The sequence below is a fragment of the Ambystoma mexicanum genome, chromosome 3q (assembly GCF_040938575.1).
Source record: "Ambystoma mexicanum isolate Mex_15411 chromosome 3q, UKY_AmexF1_1, whole genome shotgun sequence".
Lineage (NCBI taxonomy): Eukaryota > Metazoa > Chordata > Amphibia > Caudata > Ambystomatidae > Ambystoma > Ambystoma mexicanum.
Window position 1 is genome coordinate 867,655,382 of NC_090926.1, and position 20,688 is coordinate 867,676,069.

The following is a 20,688-nucleotide window of genomic DNA, read 5'->3' on the forward strand; positions in this document are numbered from 1 at the left end:
ATTCCCCTGCTATCTCAGGGGGGACTACATAACACTAGACATGAAAGATGCATACTTTCATATTTTGATGTTGCCAGTGCGAAGAAAATACCTCAGGTTCATGATGGAGGGCAAACACTACCAGTTCAGAGTGCTACCCTTCGGCATAGCGTCTGCACCAAGGGTATTCACGAAGGTACTGGCAGTGGCAGCGCCCCACCTGCGCAGGTTGTCCATACCGGTATACCCTTACTTCGACGATTGGCTCATAACAGGAGTCCTACGAGACATGCTTCTCAAACACCCAGAAGACAGTAGACCTTTTGTTCCAACTGGGCTTCTCCATCAACGAGAAGAAGTCCAGCTTAGACCCCAGCCAAATCAAACAATTCCTAGGGGCTCTAATTCGAACGAAGGACGGCCTTGTCTTCCCCTCCAACGAGAGGGTCCAAAATATGCTGTTTCAGATCCCTCAATATGTGGCCGGTCGAGAGGTGACGGTATGCAAAGCAATGCGCTTGCTAGGAATGATGGCGTCCTATATTTATTTGGTACCTCACGCGCGCCTGTGCATGCGCCCACTGCAAGAGTGGCTCAACAGCCAGTGGTGTCAGGCCAGCGGACAATGGGACGATCTAGTGGTGGTCTCGCAGGCCTTGGTTCTCTCGCTACGGTGGTGGTCGAAGGAAAACCTGGTAATAGTGATAACTGATTTGCCTTTGATTCAGATCTTTATTTACAGGGGAAAGGAACGCCGATCGGGGCTTCATTTGCCCCTAGTTTGGTGAATATCTGTATGTCGGAGTTTGAGGAGAGACCTATATGATAATCCATTTTCTTCCAATGTTACCCATGTGAAACGTTACATCGATGACTCGTTCTTCATCTAGAACGGTACGGCTGAACTATACAGGAATTCTTGTGTTGGCTAGACCAATTTGACATCAACTTAAAATTCACACACTATGATGGGGATTTCCTGCCTTGCTTGGGTTCCCATATTGGACATGGGAATGGCCATGGTACATATATTTGTAGAGAGCCCCCCCATCGAAAAACCTTGTTAACTTAAAATAGTCAACATCCAAAGTACCTTAAAGAAAATTTGCCTTATGTACAGTTCCTTCGATTGAAACTGAACTGCACTTTCCGTTAGATATTTAAAACCGTTAAATTTTGAAGGCCAGGCACAAGGCCTGGCGGACAGACTGCAGCAAATCAGAAATCCTCACAAAGTAGTCCAGCATGCAGCCAAAAGGATACGTTTCTGATGCAGCCCAGAGAAGGCAAGAATCAATCTGGCAGAGTGGTGCGTGTTACCACTTTTTCATAACATACCAACCAGATCAAGAAGTTGGCTAAAAAACATTGTTGGGTCACTTGCCCAGGGTGACAGACACAGATGCCCCTATTTGATCATAAAAGGGACAAGAATTTATGGGACAGGATTATACATTTCAGTTTTTCTATTGCTTCAGGCAGCTGTTTTCGGAACACTTTACCAGCGACATCCAGAGATTACCTGTAGAGGGAAATTATCCATGTGGCCCTTGCATGTTTGCGCATTGCTAATTGGAACAAAGGAGTTAATACATGGAACGTTTCACTGGTCTCTTAGAAAGTTTACCAACTGCAATTATACCAATGTAGTGTATGAGATCATGTCTCTGTGCTTTGCTTTACATTGGGAACAGCACTTTAATGGCACCTTTGGTTCAAACATTTTTGGAAAAGGGACATGATGTATAATTGGTTATTTATAACGCGCTTAATACCAAAGAGGTTTCGAATGCCCGGACCGGGATTCGAACCTGTTGCTCTGCTTCATCTTGCTTCCAAGACGAGCACGTTGCCATCGATGTAGATTTGAAATGTTTAGTGATCGACCAATTGCAAGCAGACCGAAATAACCTTTACATGGCGATACGTTTGTTCAAGTTGGAGCAGACTTGGATTTTCTGGCTGAGGACTCTATACAGTTGCCCTCAGTGAGGCACTCATTAAACTAGTGCTTTAGAAACAAGTTATTTTGGGGAGAGAAACCCCCTTGTCCCCTATAGGATTAAATTCATAATATGTTTCCATATGGGCTTTGGAAACTACATGTATGGGATTCTAGATGGTGATTATTTGCGTGTCCTTGTAGTAATGAGTCTTGTAATGTGCCATGTAAGGGAGGTTAAATGACATCCAATCTGCCTGAAATGCTTAAGTAAATATTTGGGATAAGCACAATTATTTATAAATGCACGGAGTTTTCCCTCAGTAAATCATTTGGCCAGTATGACATTGGAGAGATTTTACCCGGTAGTAATTGCCAGTGCGCGTCAGTGGGCATCAAGCTCTGGTTTTAAAGATGACTGCCGACTGACGTCGAGTGTCTGGACTGTTAGCATAGTAGTCGGTACACCCAAGATGGCCACGGGGAGAAGCACTGAGTTTTCAGGTGCCCGCAACAGCACCATGGGCATGTGATGCAGCCCTCCAGGATATAATATGGCTGCATGCAGGTAAACCACACACATTGTGGCGACAGCAGTAGATGACATGCTGTCGTACAGCCGGTAAGTGCGACGTGATGTTGGGGGTGTAGTTACTGGGCCGAGTGCCAGGTTCGGACTGGCATGTGTACGTACGTTTGCATTATTTGCTTCAGTTCCATGAGTGCTCTTGGAGCCCTTGAGTGTTCCTTTAGAGTCTTGGGAGTCTGTCCGCTTACAGGTAAAGGCTTGGTGTAGAAGAGGGCCGGTTAAGTGTAACGGGTCTAGTGGATGATGCACGCCTTGTCTTCAATAACCAGTGGTGCACACAGCGTGTTGTGAATACCATGGTAAGGACTGCTTATGTTTCCGCCTGGGGTGCACCCGAGGGGGGAAAATAAGACCCATTGACCGCCAGGACCTGGAGACTTTGAATGGTGCATATGTGCCGAGAATTGTGGCAACAAAAAGTGCAGATCAGGTTAGCCTAAAGTTTTTGTGTATGATGAATTGGTAATAGTGAGCAGTTTATAGGGTTGATGGGGTGTGGTTTTGCTATGAACAACCAAAACAAAGTGACTAAACGTGGTACCTTATGGTTTGTTTCACAGGCCATGTAAGGACACTCGTGATAAATGGTGTTCAGATCTGAGGAAGGCTGAGTAGTTGTGAATGACTACTTACGAGCACGAAGCTAGAGTAGACCAAAGTAAAAAGTGTTGACAAATGTTTGTTGTGCAGCATTGTTTTGCACATATGTAGGATGGTTTATATGTTCATATTATTTTTTGTGTCACGAGGGAGGATGCATGCATGAATTGAGATCTTCAGTATGTTAATTTTTAAATGAATTGTTCCCATGTATGTTTGTACGCGTACACTTTTTGAATAACGTAATCTTGATGCTATTTTTATAAGCAAGCTTTCAAAGTGATTGAAAACGCAATAAGCTAATGAGACATTTTGAATGTGCACAGGACCAAATGCTTGTGTTTGTATTGCCTTCAAGGCAGGGTATGTACTACATCCTTCTGATTAAGGTCCTATATAACTAAGTGCGTGGGCAATATCAGTTTGTGAGGTGGCCGATGCCCATAGCCTGTTGGTACCTTGAGCAGCGTTTTTTGCAGTGGTGAAGTGAAGTCCCTGTGTAGTCTCAGACAATGTTGTGATGCAACATGAGCGATTAAAACGTGTTTTTAAAGGTTGTAAGCTATGCACTGTTTTAATGATTCCATTTGTTAAATCAGGATGCGGTTTACGCGACTATCCGTTAGAGGGCGTACAGATGATTCTCGAACCGGAGAAGATGCAGCGTTTACTCCAAGAAGTAAAAAGGTAATTACTACATGAACAAACACTAGCACACCCACTGCTTGAGAGGGAAGTGCCTCAAATTAATTGAAGCAAATATCGGCACAATGCATATTTATGGGGCATCGTGGGAGAATTTCGGCACTGGGGCGGTTACAAGCTTAATTCCAGAAATGTGCCTTTGGAATGTGGCAATAAGTTCTCGTGTTTTGTATGATACTACCATTTTTGTTAATAATATTCTTGGATTATTACCTGCATTTTTATGAATAAGATATGTAGATTCTCCTTTGTTGCGGTGTCCTTTCTTTGGTTCTCGTGTTGTTCCTATGTAGATATTTCTTAATTATCTTGATCTCCCTTCGTGAAGTCTGCCTGCTTTGCAATCAAAATATTGTGTCAATGACATTTAAAATGCAGTGGCGATTTAAATGTGTTGGTAGGTACCGAATTCATCAAAGAAGGTGTCGAAAGCAAAGAAACTGGTTAAAAAAGCAAAGCATATACAGCACAATGCATCTAAGTCTAATTTGGAAACTGAACCACCCCCACGACGTTCATCTAGGCAGCAGGCTCTTTCTGAAAGGAAGCACTACGTTGAGACTGAGGCGAGTATGCGTCCCATTTTGTATTTTCGTGGATTCCAAATTAATATTCTGTATATGGTTGAAATGGCTATAGCTTTGAAATTAAATTTAATAAATGTGCGATCGTTTTGATATTTTAAGTAGTAATTCTCAGTGAATGTGCTGTGACCAGTGCTAATTATGGAACTGCGTCCGCAGCAAAGACTGCATCCATAGCGACACGGTCTATGCGGGCAGATGCCTGAAGAGAGCAATTGATTTCCCTGCTGCAACCACCCTGTGGGATGCCTCTGCTGCAACTCCAGTGGGATGCCTCCTATAACCTCTCCAGGCAAAGTGGTTCTTTTGATGTTCTGATCCCATTCTGATGATGTGCAAAGGCACACTAATAACAAATTACAAATCCATGCGGTGGGGCTGGATTATACCATGATCCACAAAAATATTATCTTGGCTTTTGTGCCTGCGCAAACTAAATATGCGAAAATGTCATTGCACATTGATTTTTGTAGTACATGTTGGAGAGAAATGGCATTTTCTTTACTTCTATTAGTACCGCCGTGAAAATGTTGGAAGTGTGGGGTGCGTTTTAGAAAAAATAGAAGTTCAGCGCAGGTATCTGTTGTAGTGCTGTGACACAATGTCTACAGTAATCTATCATTTGCAGTGATTTTTGACTAATGTTTTGGGCGAATCACCTGCCTATAAATGAAAGTTCTGCCAACCCCAATATGTATGGCCTCTCCATATACAGTTTTGCCCTTAAAAAAAGTAGTTGTGTCCTCCCAAAGTATGTTCAGTGCCCTAAAGTCCAACACCCCTTGTTTTTAAATCCTGGGTAAATAACTGCATTTAACAACGAATAAAAAATACCCTTTTCGAATTTTTGTTTTATATACAGGATTGTATGTTTGTCGATTCAAGCTCTGAAGATACCCCGGCTGATAATTGGAAGCCTGAAAAAAAATTGAGAAGTCTAAATGATGTACTTGGAAAAAGGCGGCAAGCAAAGTCTACAGAGTGTTCTGTTGGTAGTTGTCAATGTGCACCTTACGTTATACTGGGAAGACTGTTTTATTACAGAAAGTCTGGTTTTAATGCTTGCAACACCAAAAACTAGCCATGTATAGTGTAATTGTTTGCACACTCTCAAATTGAAGAGCTGCAAGTTATTTACAGAACTGAGGTTTGCTGGGACATGGGCATTTCAGACACAAGCTTTGACTCAGACGCAGTTCCTGCACTGGCCTGTAAGAAACTGAGTTGTCGAAAGGGCTGACTGCATGCACAAGGACTTGTAGCCAACTGTAGAACTCCTTGTTCCCCACAGATGACCATGACCTCAGGTGAAGTTCCAGTAACTTCTTTATTAGTTCCAGTACATTATGATAGTCATGTAATGTCAGGTACATCTGGGTTCAGGGCAACATACACCTGCATCCTCCCAGGTAGGCTTACATCTCCCAACTGCCTCACATAGAACCCCAGTCACACATAAACATTCTAACCCTTAACACTCCATTGTCAATCAATACCCTGACCAAAGGTTCCATTAGGATGCAGGATAATATCAAATCCCTACCTATCTCCCTTCCTTAGGGACATAAAAACACAAGTAGATAACTTAACCATAATGGCTAATAACAACACGCACACAAACAACCCCACGTTCAATGCACTTGCCTCATCACTCCTAAATGAGAACATTCTGCTAGTCTCATTACATATTCCAAAATAATCCACATAGCCGTGGGACACCATTACAATCAATGCCCCTTCCTCTTTCTACCAAGTGAGGAAAAGGCACCCAACTGCTCAAACATCCTTAGTAAAACTTTTACAAATAGAGGCACCCATACCTCTCTTCCTAAACTTGACTTCATTGTCCCACAAAAAAACACACACACATCTCCCTCACACCCAACAATGCAAACCGGTATGTACCTAAATACACACCACCTCCAACTAGACTGAGTATCCCAGATACCCGGGTAACTACTTCACTTCTTGTGACACCATTACCCCTAAATTGCCCATGTTGAAAGTATTCCTAAATACAATACAGCTCCTATTAGGGAAAACCACACTTCATTCACACCAGCATCATAACAACATCAATGACTCTACTATAGTCTTTGCTGTATCATCATGAAACTCTGAATGGTTTCTAAACCAAACAACCAACCAAAAACTTTGTTTGACACTTAGCACTCTAAACTTTAGCATTAAATAAGGTCTTAATACATCTGCATTACAAAAGTTCATCTGTGGAAATAAAACATTAGTGCACATAACTATACTTCAAATTCCACATACCAAACTCTAACAATGTTGTCAATGCAACCTATATTTCATTAAATGCCCATCTGTGGAAGGAAAAGCGTGTTAGTTAAACATGACCGTACCACAATTTTTTCCTTTGCATCATAACATTACCATGTATTTGTTGACAGAGGTAACAGAGGCCACGACTTTTACACACCATCCGTGCACACCTATCAAACATGCTAACTACCACTTGCAAGATACCTCTCATACCAATGTACCTACAACATAAATACCAAATAGCATTTCAGAAAACACTATTACTACGCATATCTCAATCTCTTTCTACTAATATGCAACTTTAACCTACTTAATAAAGCCTCACATTTAGATCACTTAATCCCTTGGTTGACTAATTACAAACACCCTTGATACCTAAATCCAATCTAAAAAACTATAAACTTTGTTCTCTGCTCTTAAGCTTCAACAACTTCCATGAAGTACCCCTATTACAGGACAACCTATCCCACAAGAACTACACCTGACAACATACAGGTTCACACTCTCATGCACTCACGCTGTCCAAATGCCATTCAGGCCTCACATGACAACAGATTCTGAATCAATAACTAATTATAACTACTTAACCAATTCAATGAAGGCAAGACCAAATTGCTTCGTTTACTTATGCTCGTGAAAGCATCATCTCTTAACTTAAAAGTACCTCTGTTATTCATTCCGGCAATTAAGATCATTAACAACTTAAGCTTTTTGAAAAAAAAAAATCCAACGGGCGGAAATGCAGGTGCCCGCAACAGAAATGGATTTACCAATCCATCTGCCACACTTCCTTTTGTAAATATTACCTCCCAAAGTGTTCCTTTCCTGGTATGTTCATAATGCTGCTTTTCATTGCTGCCAGCCGCCTGCTTTAAAATTGTACCCCCTTTGCCTCCTACCGCATCTCTCAGTTCTTAAGTAGGCTCCAAGCCCCTCAGGAACTACTGACAACATGCCTTCAAAGATCCTCATATAAGTGATAGCTCCTACATAGCGCTGCTGCAAATGGACCCTTGCCCCTCCAGGCACTACACATGTTGTCTTGGGCAATATTCTTTCATCTCTGCACATGGGCTCTAAGCACCTAAGGTGCAGCCACGGGCTACAAGTCTCTTAGGTGCAGGTATGGGCTCCAAGCCCCCTCAAACGCTGGAATGGCCCCCCAGGACCCTCCTCTGCTCCAGGCGCTTTTCATCTTCGCCACCAATCTTCTATTTAACATATAGGCGCAGCTTAGGTTCTCAACCTCTTCTATTGCTGCTGCCCCAACTCCAGGCCTCAAGCTGTACAACATCACTCCTCATTGTTTCTTTTCCTGGCGCAGCTTAGGCTCCAAGCCTCTCCTGTTGCTACTGCCTTGGGCTTATAGTCCTCAGTTGCACAGCATGCCTCCTCCTTGCTTAATTTCCAGGCGCAGCTTAGGCTCCAAGCCTCTCCTGTTGCTACTGCCTTGGCTATATCCCTCAGCTGCCCAGCATGGCTTCCTCATAATTTCCAGGCGTAACTAGACCCCAGGCCTCTTCAAATTGCTACTGCCATGGGCACCAAGCCCTCCATGCTGCAGCTAGTGGTCCCAGACCCCTTAAGCAATCAGTCTCTGGGCCCTCAGCCCCTCCTCAGTCTCTTGCTTTCCTCTTTCCCTGACCTGTCCTTCTAGTGACGGGCCAGCTGGCCCCTGGCTCTGGCGCAGCCCCTTACTTTCTGCCCCTGAGCTCGATGCGCTGGGCCCTTCTGCGCCTACAGTTTTAAGCGCTCGCCCTACCTGGGAGGTGGTCTTCTTGGGTTGGGGGGAGGTGTATGTGCCATCTTCAATGCTGTCCCCCCAGCACAGCCAGCATCCTCGCCGCCAATGTAGAACTCCTTGTTCCCCACAGATGACCATGACCTCAGGTGAAGTTCCAGTAACTTCTTTATTAGTTCCAGTACATTATGATAGTCATGTAATGTCAGGTACATCTGGGTTCAGGGCAACATACACCTGCATCCTCCCAGGTAGGCTTACATCTCCCAACTGCCTCACATAGAACCCCAGTCACACATAAACATTCTAACCCTTAACACTCCATTGTCAATCAATACCCTGACCAAAGGTTCCATTAGGATGCAGGATAATACCAAATCCCTACACCAACCTCTTCATGCATACGCGTGGGTCATGTTGATAGCTGACGAGTGGGCTTGAGTTGTGAATTCAGTGCAACCTAAAATTTGGAGGTGGGTCACTGGATATGCAGGAATCCTGTTTTTTTCTCGACTTGCATGTACCATACATCAATACTATATTGTTTTCACAAATAGCCAGAGGGGTCACCTATGTGTTCAGTTTCGGGTAGTCAAGTAGAGGAAATATCTAGCCTATGTGCTTTTCTGCTCAAATGTATAAATGGGACCAGAGCATAGTGTTTAGATGTGATTATTTTTTTCCACTTGCTTTACAGGGCAAGTTGTCACAAATTTAGTTTGTGGGAAAAAAAGGAATCCTCCAACAGGAGCCATTTCGGTTATTGACGATAGCAGGTCAGTACAACGATTTATTGCTTAAATGCTTTGAAAGAAATGCTAATTTGAATGGGCATAATTGCTGAAGGCTTTTTCGGTAGTCTTTACGCAGATGTGGGGGGGGGGGTGGGTAATTTTTATATCTACAGTCCCAATATTGTAACTTGTTTTCTTCTCCCTAATTTGCATTCTTTAGTATTCTGCGAGCATCCACAGCAATATAAATATATCCATCATACTAATCTTGATGCAAAGGTATGTTTGATCGTGGAGGCCAAATCTTTGTAAAGGAATTCAGAGCAATGCTACTATGGGAACCTTCGTAGGTTTCTCCCGCATGGGATATTTCATGGATTCAAATGCTCATGAATAATCCTTGTCAGGCTGGGAATCCTCAGTAATATTAAAGCAGTTCAGCTTTAAAGCTTTAACCGCTTGTCACTTATATAACCTATTTCTGTCACTTTGGGTCATACTGCCGCAGCCAATGTCATTAGCACTCCCTACCTCCACCCCCGCTGGCCATCTTCAGATTTCTACCACATGTTTACGTGTTAAGTCTTCGTTGTTTAGTTATTCAAATTTTTGACTTTTGTACTATTTTTGAGAGAATGTTTTCAATTTTTCCTTCATTAGTCACTTTTGTGACTGCCGGTAGCTCAGTTCTGTTGTCTATGAAGATTTGAACCATCGACTGATCTTCTCGCCGCGTGAGGCCTTCTTACCTGAGGCCTTCTCCACGCAGTGATGACTGACCACAGCAAGAAAAGCCTGTTTAGGCCCTGCTTCAAGATCGCCGTCAAAGGTTGGTCACTTGGCTGGAGGAAGGTGACAGGGCCTCTGTCTGAAGTCACCCCGCAGCCAGAGTCTGCCAACCTGTGGAAAAGAAACCTGCTGCAAAGAGATTCAGATCTGAAGAGCACACTTCCCTGGGGAAGAAACCTAAAAGGGGAAGACATTAGTCGCACACCTCAATTACCCCACACCCCCTACCATCCATGACAGCAGGGCTGCCATAGCGCGGTCTACTTCATCCGTTTCGTTGACTGCCCCAACTACTACTACTAAAACAGCCAAGTCAACTTCCACGACTAAATCCTTGTCTTCGCATTCTTCAGAGAAAAGAAGTTCGTCAACCTCAACGGCTAGGACACGTTGACTAGCCACACTACGTCGAAACACAAATCGTCACCGCTATCTTCAACGGTACGATCCGTAGGCCTGAAACTACCATCTCCTCATCGACGACTTCACCGTCCACGATTCACTCATCAGTGATTGCTACCATAGTTTCCAGGGTTGTGTCTGACACCTGACAACTTCGCAAGCTTGCTTAATTTCCTGTAAGTGCAAGGGTGGAAAAAGACATGCCTCCAGCACTTTGATTTTTACCACGGCGTACAAAGGCAAAACCATTTTTCACCCTGGTGCCTTTGGCCACTGAGACACAGCCTCTTCAGATGCTGCAGACGGGTAGCATGTCTGATGGAGGAGCCCTGCATGGTTTATTTTCTGATCAGGAGGATGTGGAATGGGAACCTGACCCAATTCTGCTGGCACCTCATCAGCCAGTGCCACCAGCAGATCCTCCCACTGCCGTGCCACCACTTGTTGCACCCACTTCTATGCCTATGGTTCACTTGGGAACACCATCGGCACCCAGAGATCTGTCACTGGACATCGTGTCAACTTTACAGACACTGGTCCCAGAACTGCAGCAACCACTACGTCCTCTGGCACCTCAAGGTGCCCCTAGTAGGAGCCCTCCAGCGTTGTCCTCGCATGAGGTAATCCTGCAGCGTCTGCCTCCTCGACCACCACCTCAGTTATCCACCGGATGAAATAGGTTCTTTTCACTCACTGTTAACACGTGCAGTGAAGCTCTTTGACCTCGTTCTGGAGGAACTGAGGAAAGAGGGTTTCCTGTTTCAAAGGCGCAAAGCTTCCAGAAAACCAGTTGTGGCCATCCCTATACTTGATGACATCTGGGAAGATGGTTTACTGGTAATGAAAAATGTATCCTCGGCTCCTCCATTAAAGAATTGCCTAGACAAAAAATATAAAGTTCTGGATACCGCACCCAAGTGTCGTCACACATAGCCAGCCTCTGACTCTGTGTTGGGTACAGCAAGGAAGAGATCGGCTAACCCTTCTCCATTCATGGTACCACCGAACAAGGAGGGGAAGCAACTAGATGCGTTTGGAAAACTGGGGATTACCCTGGCAGCCACTACTTTGAAAGCTGCTAATTAATTACCTATTCTTTCCCGATATGAGCAAGAATTGTGGTAAAAGATGCCCCCCCATATTTTATTTCCTGCCGGACAACAAAAAAAGATTAGGCTCTTGCCTTAATGCACAAAGGGGAGGCTGCGTTTGATCATGCCATCACCATAGCCGTAGACAATGCAGATACTGGTTTCCGCCATGGGGGAATCTGTCCGTGCTGAGGCGCCAAGGGTGTTTGAAAGCCTCCAACCTGAAGTCTTAGACATGCCCTTTGATGGAGTAGGCCTCTTTGGTAAAGTCGACGAGACCCTTCGGGCAATTGACACTGCCTGCTCCCTGTGCCCCCTGCAGCAGTGGAGGCAGCCCTTTCGATCTGGCAAGGGCAGATTCTCCAGAACCTCCAGGGATTATCGCCCATCGTATCACCAACCGTCTTGCACCACCTTGTAGGAGGCGTACTGAGGGAGGTTGCAGCGACGGATTGGATCATTTTCCTGCATGCAAATTCCCAAGCAAGCCTGACAAGCATCGGGCCCGGACCCCAATTCAGCACCCCAGTGGGAAGCCGGTTGTCGCAGTTTGTTGATCGGTGGCGCAACATCTTCACCAACAAGTGGGTGCTCAACATTGTTCATAATGGTCACACCATCAAATTTCTGGACAAATTCCCTTCCATTCCACCAATAAATCAAAAGGAAGAACAGCTGCCCCTTTTCTTTAGCAGGGACCAGACTTCCTGCAAGAGAAGGGCTATAGAAACCATACCATTGCACCTCCGGGGCTCCAGAGTGTACTCCAGATACTAACTGGTGAGCAAGGACTCTGGTGGGTGGAGACCCACCTTTGCCCTCAGGCAGCTCAAAAAGTTCTTAAAATCGTGAACATTCTGCATGGTCACGCTACAACATGTTCTCGACTGGCTGGAACAGAAATACTTCCTCTCTTGACATGGAGGATGCCTACTTCCACATTCCCATACATCACACGCTTCCTTCGTTTCGTGGTGCAAGGCAAACCTTACCAGTTCAAAGCTCTACCCTTCAGCCTAAAATTCGCTCCCAAGAGTCTTCCCTAAATGTCTAGCTCTGAGGCTGCCGATCTACACTGCTCAGGCATTTACATCTACCGCTACCTAGATGATTGGCTATCCTCCTACGTCCCGCCCCCTTTCCTCCATACTTGTGGGACATTCCGTCCTTCGGGACGGGACCGGAGCACTTTTGTCAAAGCATCAAAATTAAATGTTTGTCTTTATTTTTACGCAGGGCCACAGCACGTGGCCGTAACCCCGCCCTCCTGAGCTCTGCCCGCACACCGCCTTAGTCCTTTCTCTGCGTGGTCGGGGTCAGACGCACTTGCATCACTGGGAATATTTTCTTTATTCCCTTTTTGTCCTTCCTGCTCCTGCTCCGGTTCCACGGTCCTCTTGTCCTCCATCTATGCCGGAGCGTCAGGGATTTGTGTCCTGTTCTTCCTGCGAATGTCGTTTTGCGAGGGCGGTTCCCCAATCTTTGCCTGGAGTGTCTAGGCTTGAACACCGTTGGGACTTTGCAACTCCCTTTCTGTTCAGTCAGGTGGGAGGAGGTGTTCCAACACGTTCCTCCACAGCATTTGCAGCTCTTCGACGAGAAAAAGAAATGTCTGGTGAGTTCTTTCCTTTTTGGGGCACCCCAGCCATGGGACTTCTTCCCGGGGTCTTCCAGGACCGGAAGGGGCCAGAGTAGCTCTTCTACCAAGGATATCCCTGAGGTGTCCCGCAAGGGGGCTTGGCCCTAGTGGGTGCTGATGTGCCAACTGCAAGGGGATGTTGCGAACCTGTCCCTATCCTCTCTAAACCACTTTCCTATTGGCTAAAAAAGAGTGCACACATTTAGGGGTCGATAATCCATATTTTAATATTTTCACCTCCCAGCTGTGTGGCTTATCAATAACACAAGGTTTTATAAGAAGAGATTTCTATGTCATTCTTGTCACATATAACTCTATTAAAAGGCTCTTTTTGCTCTGTACAGTACTATGACTGTGGAAAGCAAATAGAGTTGTGATAATTTAGATTTCTTTTTTCAAGTCCTTTACTTAATATGTAGGGGTATTGGGGTCTGGGTTATCAACCAGATACTGCTATAACAGTCAACCGGTTTCAGCGGGATTCGCAAGTGGTCGCTTTCTTCAGGACGAATATTAGTGAATTAGATATTCTCTTTGAAATTCTTCAATGTTAGGAAGAATGTTGAGGATGTCTTCAGGTCTCAGACCAGCTTAGTTGGGTCAATCCCTGAGTCCTACAGGACAAACAACAAAAAGACAGGTGGACTATCATCAGTCTGAGTACTTCTAAAACCTACTAGACATATATTCATGTCATCATTCAAGAGTGAGGCACATCTTGCCTCTTGTTCTAGCACTTGTAGTTATACCTGTTCTCTATTGGAACACAGCTATAGGTGTCTTGATTCTTCCTGTCAGGTAGCCTGTGTCTCTCAGCATTAATTCCTAAAAATGGAGAACAGGGAGTTACAGGGCTTTATGTTTCCAAAAGTGCACTATATCTGTCCATCTGGACTCTTCTCCATTCTGTACAGGTTGATTTTCAACGCCTGTGACTCTATGTATAACCGCATCCAATTCACTGTACAGATTCTGATCATTACTACATATGAAATCTCATAAAATAGGGAATTAAACCCAAGTTCCTTCATAGACAGTCCTTTAGTGTAACATCAATCTAGCTTTCCTTTCCCTTTTTAAGCATTACTCATACGGTGGACCCACCCGAATGGATAAAAGGTTTTTATGGGGGCTAGTAATTGCCGCTGCCTACCTTATTTTCTTTTCCGTGCCGCCGCTGTCCTCCGTGTTTGTATTGCGCGCCATTTTGTGTTTCTATTTATCTGGTTGTAGTCGCGAGTTGATCACATGATCATTCGCAAACTACAAAAACAGCTCAAAGTGACGTAGGGAGATGTAGTTGTCTCTCCGTGCTTAGGTACCGCTCTGTCATTTTGAGAGCGGCATCGCGGTCATGTGAGCGCAAACACCAATCGCTCCCAAGTTGTAACACAGCAAACTCCGGGGCAGTCGGGAAACGTAGTTCTCTACCCCTTGGCCGCGTCTAATTTTCATAATGTTAATTGTTTGGAAAGCCAACTTTGTTGTTGGTGGCGTGCTTTCTGGTCACCGAGATATAATAGGGAATTACGTTAGTGTGTGGTCTGAGTTAACAGGGCTATTATCCTAGATCGTATAGCGGGATCCTTGACTCTCTATCCTGGGGTGACCTGGTGCCTGTTAACTAACTTTTCTGAACTGATCCAACTCCTTTTTGAACTATCTGCAAAGACTTTTAAAGTGTACTTTTGTGTGATCTTGGGCACATTCCGCCTTGCTCTCCAAGAGTGGGCCTGGCCTATGAAATTTTTGCTCTACAGTAGACCCTGCCTTTCTTGACTTGCTGTGGTTCTTTTAAAAGTGTTGGTATTGTGTGCTTTACTATTTCTGCCTTTTCTCTCCCTTTTTAAATAATTATTGGAGTGCCATCTTGGTTAAGCGCTCACCTCTGTGTTAAGTGGTGTTCTTTTCCTAAGACTTGTCAAATAATTAATCAGGGAGGTGTATATATTTCTAGTGACTGAGTTTGAACTTACTTGACATATTAGTGCCAGTGTATTTTTACAAGTGTGTTTTTTAAATAAATAATTATATACTTTAATACCAAAGCTCTGGTCAGTGTTTGCTTGTGCTACTGTATTTTTGTACCTAATGTGTATACTCTATATACTGCCTAACTCTTCTTGAGAGAAGTCTGACTGCTCAGCCACAGCTACCAGGTAAATCTGGGTGGTGCAGACTGCTACCAATTGGGTTTACTACCAACACCTGTAGCCTTAAACTTTTTGAGTGGTCCCTAAGGGAACTGCACAGGTTTCTGCCTAACGCACCTAGATGCATTTGGAAAGAGGGTCATCTTCACGGCCACCACTACCATCAAGGCGGCGAACGCCATGGCCATCCTTGCCAGCTATGACTGAGAATTACGGTTCATGCTAAGACCTATTCTTGAATTTCTCCTGGAAGACGAGGCAATCTTCCACGAGAGCAAAGCTGCGTCGGTCCAGGCCATCTCTGTATCCATCGACATAGGGGTTCGCCAGCTAGGGAATGGTGCCGTGGCGATGGGACTGACCGCAACAAACGTCCGACCAGGAGTACAATCAAAGATGGTGGAGATCTATTTGGCATGACAGTAGATGCAACCCTTCAGTCCATCAAGACTGACACTGCCCGCTGTCTGGGCATCCTACAGCACAATTGTCCTTTTGGACTGAAATTCTGTTTCAGCAGGATGTCACAACTACCGTCCCACCTATCAATCTTTGTCCTACAAGACCCCTTTCTACTCACGACTGACCCATACGGGGCAAAGGCCAGTCCTACAAGGGTAACTAACGCAGGTGCAGCTCCTCACAATCTAGGGGCTAGTCTTCAAAGCAGGTCTGACCCACCCAGGGCCCCGCCCTCCCACTTCAGCACCCCAGTGGGAGAAAGGCTTCTCCCAGTAGTGGACTTCGTTCATTAGTGGAGAAACATCACCACCAACGAATGGGTGCGCTCCCTCATCCAGCCGGGGTATGCTCTGGAGGTCATAAATCAGCCAATGAACGTCCCTCCGTTGCAGAATACAGAAAAGCTGCATCTGCTGCAGTGAGATGTAGAAGCATTGCTGTCCAAGGAAGCTGTGGAGAAGGTTCCAACCACACAGCAAGAGGCTGGTGTCTTCTCCAGATAATTCCTGGTAAGAAAGAAATACAGGGGGCTGCGGGGAGGATTGGAGGCCCAGTCTAGCTTGAACTTTTTGCATGGCCATTCTGCATGAGGTCCTATTACAGCTGCAGCAGGGAGACTTCCTGGCATCTCTCGACCTGGCAGCCGCCTACTTTCACATCCCTATTCACACTGTCGCTACTTGCGGTTTGCAGTAGCCAGAGTCCATCATTTCAAAGCTCTTCCCTTCGGCCTAGGGTCCGCCCCACGAGTGTTTACCAAATGCCTTGCTACAGTAGTGGCACATCTGTGCCGAGCGGGCATTCATGTCTTCTCATATCTCAACAATTGGTTAGTGCACACTGAGGCAAAGCACAGTGCACCGTTAACCATTAGCTGTCTGCAACCTGTTTCTCAATCAACTTTCCAAAGTCTCTCCTCTTTCCAGCTCATCGAGCATTATACCTGGGTGCGAAACTAGACTGCTGCAAACTGACCCCCATCAGAAGAATGGGTGGTAGCCCTCCCTAGCAAGGTACATCAACTCGCCACTTCAACCTTGGATTCAGTCTGCAGTTACAAGTCCATATTGGGCATGATGTCCTCCTGCATCCCTTTGCTGAATCACTACAGGCTGCACATGCGTCCTCTGCAAGAATTCTTGGATGCTTAATGGGTGCAAATCTCTGGATCCTGGGAGGACTGCGTTTCCTTAAGTAAGCAATTCAGGAAATATTGTCCCTGGTGGTCAATCTGTGCCCACCTTGCCCTTGGCACACCTTTCCAACTGCCCATCACCAAGTCGGCCACCACGAAAGCTTCACTCGAGGGATGGGAGCTCTCTCAGGAGACCTTCATGCCAGAGCTCTCTGGATGGAGAAGATTCTTCATATCAATCTCCTGGAACTGCACAGTTTTCTGGGCGATCAAATAATTCCTCCCGCGACTGCAGAAAGGTGGCGGCGATCTTTACGGACATCACAATGTTCTACATCCGTAACCAGGGGGGTGACATTCTCCCTCACTCAGACCTTTTGACAGAAGCGCAAACCCTTTGGTGCTGGGCACTACAACACCAGATGTTCCTTTTCCTCTTCCAGTGATTCACAACACCGATGACGATTTCCCTCAGCAGCGTCCTCCGGGAGAACTGCAGAGCGGTCAACTTCACCTAGTTTTCCATTGTTTAGGCATGCTGGAAATGGGCCTTTTCAACGTATAGCAACAAGAGATGCAAATCCTTTGCCATCTGGCTTCCCCACCAGAGAGCCTCCATTGCCCCTCCACGTGGGCCTGCTACAGGAGCAAATGGAAACGGCACCACATATGGTGCAGGGCCACAAGCTGGAGCCCCTAGCAGTCCAACCAAATGACATTCTGCCATACTGGCTGTCTCTGGCACAGGCCGGTTTGGCTCATTCCTCTAAAGTGCATTTGGCGGAGATCTCAAAGTACAACCGTTCACTGAACACTCCTTCCCTCTAATCTCGCAGATTGGTGAAGGAATTTGAAGCACTTTACTTGTGTACAAGCGCTTTGCAAATTTACAATTACTATTCATGAAAGCGCTGTTTTGTTTCTTTCCGCCAGTCAAACGCCAAGTCCCATCCTGGGAACTCAATGTGGCCCTGTCCAGACTCATGAACGCCTTTTGAGTCTATGCACAAAACTGTTTGATTCTCTTTCTTGGGGAAACCGTTTTTTTGTCGCCATAACATCCGTCCGAAGGGTATGCGAGATACAAGCTTTTTCAACGAAGGCACCCTACTTGACACTTCACAAATCCAAGATCATGCGCATCCCGCATTTGTACCCAAGGTGCCTTCCACATTTCATCTCGCTGAACCGGTGGTGCCTCCAGTATTCATTGGATCGCCTGCCTCCCCAGCGGACCGCTCATTGAACGTAGTGTGTGCTCTGAAGTATTACATTGCACCACGTCTTTCTGGGAAACTTCTCAGCTCTTCGTGTCATTTGGCCTCTCTTGAGCAGGGAAGGTGATGTCCAAACCATCAATTTCCAGATGGATATCCTCATGCATCTCATTCTGTCACCAGCAAGCTGGCAGGCCTCTTCCTAGCAGACCCAGAGCTCATTCTAACAGAGCAGTAGCTGCCACATCGGCTTTCCTATCTGGGATCCCCCTGCTGGACATTTGCAGAGCGGCCCTGTGCGCACGTTTACCAAGCTTTACTGTGTCGACTGTGATTCTGCGGCAGAGTCCAAAGCTTGCCAGTGTGTCGTTTGTAACCTGTTTGCATAAGGTTAGGGTCTCCGGTGGTAAGTTTACTGCAAGGAGCCTTTCTCTGCCCTTTTTCTTTTTTTGGTTATGGTACTACTTTGTAATCTATTCACAGCATGTCAGTCTATGAAAGATTCAATGCTGGAGAAGGAGCAAGCTAGCTACCATTGCAGGAGTTATAGGTATATTTTATAGATTCACATGTGACCCCCCCCAACCCTGCTTGGCTCTTCTTGGCTCATACTGCTACTGACGTGTGCTACAGCAAAGTCTGAACATGGTCGCTAGTGGTGGAGCTAAGGGAACCTTTCTGATTGGCTGTGGGAAGTATGGCTCTAAAGAGACTATACTAGAGCACAGAAGTGACAAATGCAGTTTGTTTAAACTGCTCTGTTACTGCGGAGTCCCAGCATACTGACAGGGAATAGTCACAGCATGTGAATCTATGAAGGATACCAATGCTACAGAACAGGGGTTACAGGTAAGTAACGTATTCCTTCTGTTAGCATAAGCTCCTGATGGTGAATGTATATGTATGTGCATAGTAGTGACACTTGCATGAGGCTTTAATTGCTTAGTGTTTTGAAAAGCCGAATTGTATATTTGTGTCCCTCTTCTGTGTAACTTGAATTATTGGAGTGCTTTGTGTGTGTGTCTCTCTTTGTAGCTCTAGACTCAAACCTTGAGCTCCTTTGCTACCCTACCTTGATTGTGTTTGGCTAGAGCTCAGTGTCTTCTTGTTTACTATAATAGGTTGGCGTCTCGGATTCCACCTAAAGGTGGATTCTGAAAAGCCATCTTCACAGGCTCAATAGTTAAGCAAATGTCAGCACTGTTGGTGTATGAACCTTTTTGCTTTACTTCCCAACAAATTAATCTGAGCTGGGGCAGTTTTCTGGCACATTCTTCTTTGCATTAGTGCTTTCTTTGTTTACTGACACTTTGAGTGTGTTAGACTACAGAAATGTAATGCCTCTAATTATGGAATGGTCTTAATACATTCACATTTTATGGTAATTTATTCTATTTAATCTACATGTTTCGTAGACGTTGCCTACATTATTTGGGAAAATTGAAATTGATCTCTTTAATGTTTGTATTTAAAGTAAAGATGCGTCTGAAAATTCTCAGGATGAAGAACAATGCAAAGCAAAGCGTGAGTTTCTGAAGAGTGGCTTGCCGGACTCTTTAAAAAGACACATTGCCAAGACGGCAGCTACCTTGGAAGCATACTCTGCAGCAAGCTTATCTTATCAAGCAGTCGCTCATGTACAGCAGAAAGAGGACTGTGAGTATCCCACTGAAAAAATATAAAATTGTCTAATGTCATACATGGTGGCCATGAGGGTCAAAGAAAATACTTTGTCCTTTTTTTATTAGCACATTTCAGATTATTGGCACTCAGACACGAGCATTAGTTTAAAAATTGCACTTGCATGTGAAAGTAAGAGGAGCATCAATCTTGGGGTAATGTGCCTTGGACAAGAGCATTGTTTGACTGGCGTATACTGGGTGGTGCAGGAATAAGAAGAGATCATACACCTGGCACTGGTGGACATATTGTTTTTTAGATTGAAAGCCTGTGGGCAATACTTTCACATGCACAAATGTGATTGGTCCTGAGTACATAAATCAGCAGATGTGGGTTGGGGCGGTAGGTTTGGCTAGGAGGGTTGAAGGATATTTTAATAAGTTTTACTGAAGAGAATGGCTTTGGCTGGAAGAGAGCATGTGTAGACAAAGTGGGGGGTACATGGTAGGCCAAGAGTGGCAGGGGAGTGATGGGTTGTGAAGAGACGAGGTGTGGAACGTTACAGAAGAATACATTGCGATGTAGACAGTAACATAATGGGCTAAGGTCTGGGATGGGGAGAAGACATTTTAGACAAATTGCAGGAATTTAGAGAGAACAACTTTGCCTGTAGAGCCATCCAGCGGTATGACTTAAGAGGTGGAAAATCTAGGAAGGTTGAAAATGGTGCATGTCCCAAAGTTGAGAATGTTGCTGAGAGCATAAGAGTATAGGGGCTGACTAAGAAGTAAGCGTGCGCAGTAATGCTTTTTGATTAGCACAAGCTAAGTATTTTAGTTGAGTGCGTTCAGTATGGATGGACTTTTCTGTTTAAGAGGTTGAGTTTGACTGCAGTGGCTGTGATAAACTGGAAGAGTTTCCGTTGCTGTCTGAACCCAGGGTTGCGAGTCATGGATGATGAGGGCGTTTGGGGATTTGGCGGTGAGGAGCAGGTTGAAGGGGATTGGTGCTGGAGTTGGG

At 45.2% G+C, this 20,688-nt stretch overlaps 1 protein-coding gene across 1 annotated transcript in view; it reads left to right on the forward strand.

Moving 5' to 3' along the window:
* ATAD5 (ATPase family AAA domain containing 5) overlaps positions 1–20,688 on the forward strand; it is a 648,582-nt gene that overhangs the window by 74,759 nt on the left and 553,135 nt on the right. Inside the window, exons 3-7 of the mRNA XM_069654960.1 lie at positions 3,710–3,797; positions 4,217–4,381; positions 5,262–5,391; positions 9,124–9,202; positions 19,523–19,704. Coding sequence (XP_069511061.1) covers positions 3,710–3,797; positions 4,217–4,381; positions 5,262–5,391; positions 9,124–9,202; positions 19,523–19,704 — 644 coding nt within the window. The remainder of the gene's footprint in view (positions 1–3,709; positions 3,798–4,216; positions 4,382–5,261; positions 5,392–9,123; positions 9,203–19,522; positions 19,705–20,688) is intronic.